General features: G+C 41.1%; 1 protein-coding gene across 1 annotated transcript in view; it reads left to right on the top strand.

Moving 5' to 3' along the window:
* The first annotated feature begins 2,351 nt into the window (after window positions 1-2,351).
* Window positions 2,352-8,259, top strand: part of LOC105547576 — a 63,167-nt gene continuing 57,259 nt past the window's right edge. The window contains exon 1 of the mRNA XM_011991231.1: window positions 2,352-3,195. Coding sequence (XP_011846621.1) covers window positions 2,852-3,195 — 344 coding nt within the window. The 5' untranslated portion in view covers window positions 2,352-2,851. The remainder of the gene's footprint in view (window positions 3,196-8,259) is intronic.

The raw sequence follows: 8,259 nt of genomic DNA, 5'->3' as shown, positions 1-8,259 counted from the left end.
GCACATACGTAGTTGTACAAATTCAATGTGCACACAACTATGACTGCACATACTATGTATAAAATTGTGTACACATAGGAAGTAAAATAGCATCATGCTATAGGCAGTTTTCTCAAACTGGACACACAGACACCGATTATAAAGATAAAATTGAGAAATTTGACTTCAAAATTTTAAATTTAAATTCTCATCAGAATTTAAATCTTCTCAAAAAAAGCACCATTAAGAAAGTGAAGAAAAAGCTATACACTGGAAAATATTTGTAATACATCTATCTGACAAAGAACTATCCAGAATATATAAAGAACTCTCACAATTAAATGAATAAGATAATTCAACACAAATAGGCAAAATATTTGAACACTTTGTTTACAAAAGATAAAAGAATGGCCAGTATGCACACTAAAAAGTAATAATTATTCATCAGGGAAATGCAAAGTTAAAACCACAATGAGTTACCACCACATATCCATTAGAATGGTTGATAATATCACCAATTTCTAAGTTATCCAGGTTTGAGAGGCTTCCTTAGCTTACTCAATGAAATATGGAGATAAAGGAGAAATTATCAGCACCAGATTTCTCCTTTGAAATGTTACTTTTCTCCATTAATGTAACCACCATCCTCAGTTCTAATTAATTCGTACCTATGTGACTGCAACAGCCTTGAGATAGTCTTCCTAACTATCCAAGACGTGGTCCTTAAATATCATTATCATTCTTCCAATCACTAACCCTGAGTGGTTCCTTATCTCTAAGTAAAATTTAAACTTCTCTGTTTGCCTTTTATTTTTTGTATTTTTAAAAATAAATGAAACATGATATATCAAATTATTAAAAGCTGGTATCTCTACCCTCAAATGGTATTTACCTAGAATGTTGGGAGATAATTCTTTAATGGTCTCTCAAATTACTCCTAGTCTTATGGTAGATTTTTCTTTCAGGTTAGCTTTTCAAGGATATTTGTATCTCCTTTTAGAGCACAGTTGTTTCCTGACCAGGATAAAGATAATGGCTCATTCTGGGGCAAGGCTAAGCAAAGGCTAAGCAAACCCACTGTTCCATCCTAGCAGAGGAATGCCAAGCTTAGGCCACTCTGTGGGCTTTGGGAACATAAGCTTTGGGAACAAGGGAATATAAAGCTTATGTTATGTTATGCCTGTGTTATTAAGTAATAAAGTCTTATGTCTCTGACGCAGGAGTCCAGTGTCTTCTGTTAGTACCCATAAAACTGTGGCAAGTTAAATTGTTAGCTTGCAAAGTAGGGTAAAAGTTTCACAATTTTCGACATGGGGTAATCACTGTTAAGTCTGGAGTGCATCCTTTTCCTGTACAAATACCCCACAAATTATATACACAAAATTTTTCAACAAAAATGGAATATATATTGTTCTGACACTCCTTTTGTCACTGATCATTTATCATTTTAACGGTTGAAAGGTATTCCTCAATAGCATATGTCATATGTAATTCTTCCCCATTGATAGACATTGATAAACAAGTGTTTTCCTTTTTGTATACCACTAGCATCCAGTCTGCCTTTTATTGCCTTCCAGAATGACCTTCTCCCTATCCCATACCCCTGGTCACAATTCCCCTGTACCCCCAAGTCAAAGGACTTATCTCATTGCTCACTACTCAATCTAAACATTCGTCTATTATTCTAATAACCCCCTCTCAAGACTTTATTATTCGATTTTGCACTGATCACATTCTGTCTTATATTACTTGCTATTGTTACATTTGCTGTCAATAGATTAAAGCTTCCATAGTTGAGGTGTCGGTTCTGAGATCTCCCTCCCAGTTCTAGTAAGTGGTAGCCCTTGAAATATGCAGATGTGCCATACATTTCTGACAGGAAAAGTGGTTTGCCTTTTTTTGTCAAGTAGCTAATCAATCTGATTCATCCTCTTCCTTCAATTCTAGTCTTATTCAATAATTCCTTCTCCTTAGGTAGGTCCTCATTCACCCAAGTACTTATCAAGCACCCACCATGTGACAGACGACAAGTGAGGAGAAAGTGCTGGGATGAGCACCTCTGTGGATCATCCATCCATCTTTTGTATCCTTCTTGGTTTTTCCTTTACCCAAGTCCTGTACTTCACTCTTCTTCACCCGTGCTTCAGAAAAGCGGAAGTTGGTTAATTAATTCCATTTGTCTGACTTGGATGAGAGTTGACAGCAGACAAGGGGAAAGGCAGGGAAATGCCCTTAGACTGTTCTTACATGCACTCTCACACTTAATAGTCAAAGCCACCCTATGAAATAGGCACTACGTTATTAGCCTGACTTACATAAACGAGTAAACAGAGGCTTGAAGAAGTTAAAAAATAAATTGCCCTAAGTCCTCACTGGAGAGTGGTGGAGTCAGAATTTGAATCCAGGTTTAAAGAATCCAGTGCCGGCACTCTGCACCTATTTCGCTCTAGACACTCATTTCCCCTAAGGATCAGAGAAACTCAAAATAGGCCCCTTGTCGTCTCCGTAAGTCCGCAAGGTCCTGCCGGTTCCCAGTGAGCAGGGCACCGGCAAATACAGTCTGCGACCGCGAGACGTAAAGGGAGGAATGCTCCTCGGCGCCCCTCCCCAGTCTATCCTAAAGTCAAGAACGTCCGAGCCCGCCTTTCTCCGGGGGCGGGCTGCACTAAAACAGTAAAATCCCCCATTCCCCATCAGCGGTCGACTGGGGGCTCTCCCGAAGCGGCAGCTCTATAGGACCACTCTTCTACCCCAAGATCCCTCGGCTTCGGCCCCCTCGGTGCCAGGGTTTGCGGGGCCCCACGCTCAAAGTCTCAGGCTGGGGTCGACAACTGCAGAGAGGGTCGGGATAGGAAATTGCGGGTAGCGGCAGATGCGGGTCCCCAGGCATCCCGGAGGTTCCCACAGGTCTGCAGTGGGCCTACTTTGCGAAAAGGGCCCAGCTGCGGCGAGCCTCGTTCAAATCAGATGCCAGACAGTGTTTCTTCGGATCCATCCAAATAGGTCCCTAATTTCTCCTTGTGGGAGCCCTGGGCCTCCTTCCAGGCCGGAACCCAAGTGTTTAGGCAGCTGGGAAAGACCGGCCCCCTTTTTCAGTTCTCTCGCGACCTCTAGCCACTTCCGGTTGCTAACGGTTCCCAAGCAGCCCACGAAAACGCTACGTGAACTGGGCCCTGGGCCAGAGGCAGAAAACGGACGGAAGAAAAGGTCTGGCCGGTGAGTGTCAGAGTGAGAGCGAGGTTGGGTGGTGTTCTCTGCCGGTGGATAGGCTCGACCGTCCGGTTTGGGATTGGGGTTAAGTATTAGGGAGCGGTTCAAAATTATGCTAATTGTTAAGATTACGAGTATTATTTAAAAATACACACAACAGCAACAATACAATGAGTCCATGAAGATCAAATGTCAGTTAACTGATTTAAGCAGCTTTAATAGGAAGAAAATGCTGAATTTAAGGCTAACAAAAAGATCTAAGTGCGCTGTTAGGGACTAAGACTTTTATAACATTATGGGCCAATCACTCTTCTAAACCTTTCGCATTTGGTCACTCATTTAATTCCTACTTTATGAGGTAGATATCATTATAATACTGTTTTACAGATGGGGAACCTGAGTTTCAGAGAAAATAAGTGTATTAGCCAAGGTCATATAACTAGTAACTGGCAGAACAAAGATTCATATTCAGGCATTCTTCCTTTAAATTCTGTACTCTCGCCTTTCGTTGATAACCTGGTTTTATCAGCTTAGGAAATTTGCTGTCCAGATGAAAGTATAAGTTTCTACAGAGATACGTTATTGCAGCAGTGTTCTGAATCTCATCGGGTTTGTTGGCAATTTGTCTTTAAACAAAGAGTTTTTTGTTTGTTTGTTTTTGTTTTTTCTTTTTCTCTCTCTTTTTTTTTTTTGACAAGGGTGCCTTCCACAGAGAGATTTAAGGAGAAGAGAACAATAAAAATTTTCATTTTAATAAATAAGCCCCATTTCAATGTCCCCTCTCCAGTTTCATGCCTCTGATTCTTCTCTGTCATTATTTGTTTCTATTAGGTTAAATCATTTTACCTTTCTGGTATTTAACCATTTTGACCCACAAAAACAAGGGATTTCATTTGTTTAACCTAATACAGAGACATCTTTTCAAGCAGAATTTAGGAATCTACAACAATGAGCAAGATTATATTTTCATCTCCAAAATGTACCTTAAATCTGTTTGTTTCTCTTTATACCCACTGGGAACCCATGGTCCATGCCACCACCTTCTCTCACTTGGGTTACTACAGTAGCCTCTGGACTGATTTCCTTACTTCTGCTATTTTCTCATTCTTGCCTCTTTAAGAAGCCAGAATGATCTTTTAAAAACAAACATTGGATTATGTTCCTCCCTTCTACTAGTTCCCCATCACGTTTAGAATACACATCCCGGGCCCTGCTCACCTCTCTAACCTAATCTTGTGTGACCTTCCCCTTAATCCAGTGCTTTCAACATGTGACCTTTTTCAGTTCCTGTAACACACCAAATTCATTCCTAATCAGAGACTTTGCATTACCTCTCTCCTTTGTGTGGAATGGTCTTCTGCAGAACTGAAGGTCAGTTCTGTCTAATAAATAGGAAGATAATAGGATTCACCTATGTAATTTAAAACTTTCCTATTAATAGCCATATTAAAATGCAAAAAGGCAGGTGAAATTATCTTTAGTTTAAACCATCATATCCAAAATATTACTATATCAACATCTAATCATTATAAAAATTATTAATATCCTATATTCCATTTTTTGAAAGCCAGTGTGTTTATACTTATTGGACATCTCAATTCACATATTACATTTTCATAAATAATTTATACTGAGATTACATAAAATTTAAAATGGAAAAAATAGATTCACACATCCAAATTATTTCAAACATACTTAAAAGTTACCTAGTGAATTATGAGTTTTAAAGTTTAATTAAAATTACAAATTTAGTTCCTCAGTTGCAGAGCCGAATGTACTTCGTGGCTACTACACTGGACAGTACAGATTTAGATCAAGGATAAAATGTCTATGTTTATGTTTGGGTTAAGGGGCAAAGAAGAAAATTGCACCAGAAGTGTGGCAAGGAGGGAAGGGGAAGGTCTGCAAAAATGCAGTGTAAGCTCTTTATGCAAGTCACACTGAAGTCACATTACTAGTCCTCACTAGTAAATAAGGTAAGGCTTTCTAAAGTAGACTACTTTTTAGCATCATTGCTGCACTGATTTTAGGTATGTTGGGAATAATTTTCTGGGGTAGGAAAAGGGTCCAGTAGTGCTGGTCACATGTAGCATTTCTTTCTTCTCTTTCCTTCCTTTCCCTCCTTTCTTTCCCTCCTCTCTTTCATTTCCTTCTTTCCCTCCTTTCCCTTTCCCTTCCCCTTTCCCTTCCTTTTGTTTCTGCTGTTGTTGCCCAGGCTGGGGTGCAATGGCGCGATGATCTCGGCTCACTGCAACCTCTGCCTCCCGGGTTCAAGCCATTCTCCTGCCTCAGCCTCCTGAGTAGCTGGAATTACAGGCATGCGCCACCACGCCGAGCTAATTTTGTATTTTTAGTAGAGACGAGGTTTCTCCATGATGGTCAGGGTGGTCTGGAACTCCCAACCTCAGATGATCCACCCACCTCGGCCTCCCAAAGTGTTGGGATTACAGGTGTGAGCCACCGCGCCCGGCCACATGTAGCATTTCTAAGTAGAATTTTATTGTATATGATGTGGAACAGTCATAGAAATCTGATTATTTTCCTATAGTTCAGGGGTTCTCAACTGGGGGTGATTTTGCCTCTCAGGGGACATTTGCCTCACTCAGCCTGCCCACCAAATTGCCTGGAGACATTTTTGGATATCACAAGTGGAAGTACTAGTAACATCTAGTGGGTAGAGGCCAGGGATACTGCTAAACATCCTACAGTGCAGAGGACAGCCCCTGACATCAAACAATTGTCTGGCCCAGAATGTCAATAGAAATAGTGTCTCAAGGTTGAGAAACCTTGCTCTAGAGGATCTGAGTAAGAAAGACTGAGATACCTACTCTTTTAAAACCTCAGCCTAACTCCCTTGTAATATTATGATGGGAAAAACAGGTTGTTTTGAAGCATTTCCGTTTCCATTTGTTTCCACTGTTGATGGATTTTGTGATGAGACTATAATAAAATAATTTCATCCTCAGGATAAGAATGTAGACCATTTAATAAAGCTAATACAGTGTGTGCTGTACACATAAGACTCAAAGCACTTGGGATCAGGAGCTAGTCTTTTTACCTTTATATGGCTTGTATCAGATGATCCACTGTCTCCAACAATGATTGATGCCAATATATTAGAATCACTTGTCTATCTTTCCTATCTCCATCCCTTGTTTTATAGTTGTTCCTCTCCCTATGCCCTTGCCCTCCTTTTAAAATTATTCTCTTTTCATCCCTTTCTCCTCGTTTTCCCCCTTTTCATCAATACCCACTGACACCTCCTATAGACCCTCCCTCAGCACTCATCTATTTGTTCCATTCATACCTGTTGACACCCTTAGAACTGCCAGTTCACTACCATCCCATCTGTGTCTGAGAGAGCTGTCCCCCGTAATCCCTATAGCTGTCTGTTGTAATTACTGTCTTGTTAGTCCATGAAACTACAAAATATAAATTCTTGACTCCTCCCCCAGAAAAAAAAAAAACCCTCCAGAAAGATATGAAGAACAACAACACATTTGTTTTCGACACAACTCTCTGAGGAACTGCTTTCGATGTTCAGGGTTTTTTTTTTTTTTCAGACCAGGTGCTGTCCATTTGGGATGGCTCTCTTCTAGAACTGATACAGTGTCCAAAATATTACACCTCCTCTTCCAAGAAATGTGGCTTGATTGAGCTGTGTTATTTCTAACTGGTTGCACTCCCACCCGTTTCTTCTGTGGGTTTCTACATGCTTACTAAGACACTGCCTGCGTCTCCATAGTACCAGCAACTACTTTGATTTCCTTTGACCTCATGCCTCTTTTGCCTTTTGCCTGCAATTATCCTAGATCCCACTGACTGTTCTTCTCTTACCTACATCATGCTAGGCTGTCTCTGGCCCCATGTCTTTCTGTCCCTCCCTGACTCTTACCGTTACCCTTCTGATTAACATTAGACCAAACCTGTGGTGGGCACTGTGGTGGCAATTTGGAATCAACATAAAATCTAAAAAGGGGCCGGGCGCGGTGGCTCAAGCCTGTAATCCCAGCACTTTGGGAGGCCGAGACGGGTGGATCATGAGGTCAGGAGATGGAGACCATCCTGGCTAACACGGTGAAACCCCGTCTCTACTAAAAAATACAAAAAAAAAAAAACTAGCCAGGTGAGGTGGCGGGCGCCTGTAGTCCCAGCTACTCGGGAGGCTGAGGCAGGAGAATGGCGTGGACCCGGGAGGCGGAGCTTGCAGTGAGCTGAGATCCGGCCACTGCACTCCAGCCTGGGAGACAGAGCGAGACTCCGTCTCAAAAAAAAAAAAAAAAAATCTAAAAAGGGTAGAATGGTTGTACTGCTCCAGACTGCTCTTCACTCAGCCTTTAAGGGTGCAGAACTCTAAGACTAGAACAGCTCTTTGTACATAATACGTATTCAAAACTACTAGCTGAATGGAATGTTCTGTCATATATAGCAGAAGTCCCCACGTCCCCACCATGGCCAGGAAATCAGGAGGTGAGGGGCCAGTGAGCAAGCAAAGCTGAGCTCTACCTCCTGTCAGATGAGCAGTGGGATTAGATTCTCACAGGGTCGCAAACCCTATCGTGAACTGCACATGCGAGGGATCTAGGTTGCACTTTCCTTATGAGAATCTAATGATAAATGAAACCACACCCACTTCCCTGTCCCTGGAAAAATTGTCTTTCACGAGACCAGTCCCTGGTTCCAGAAAGGTTGGGGACTGCTGATACAGAGGATAAAGGAAAATCAGTCTGTCATGTGTTTACCAATTTTAGGAAATCTACTCTTGGGGTAGCCAAAATCATCTTTCTTACCATTGCAGAAGCCTCCCTAAATTCAAGGAAGGATAAGATCAGAAATGTGAGTTTCCCCTTTAAAGATCTGAACACTTCCTAAGCATTGTAGTGTTTCTCAGAAAGATTAAAGGTAAAAGGGGAAAAGCCATTATTCAGAAAGCACCTAACTTTATTTTTAAAATAAGGATGTTTCTAATACTAATATTAAATATTTCATACTTTACTTTTCAGGACCATTAAAGAAAATCCTTTCTTTGACTGTTTCAAATTCTTTGAAATATTGCTCAGGTAATTATAG

This window comes from Mandrillus leucophaeus, unplaced genomic scaffold (assembly GCF_000951045.1).
Source record: "Mandrillus leucophaeus isolate KB7577 unplaced genomic scaffold, Mleu.le_1.0 Scaffold392, whole genome shotgun sequence".
NCBI lineage: Eukaryota > Metazoa > Chordata > Mammalia > Primates > Cercopithecidae > Mandrillus > Mandrillus leucophaeus.
This window is presented reverse-complemented; position numbering and strand designations above follow the sequence as displayed.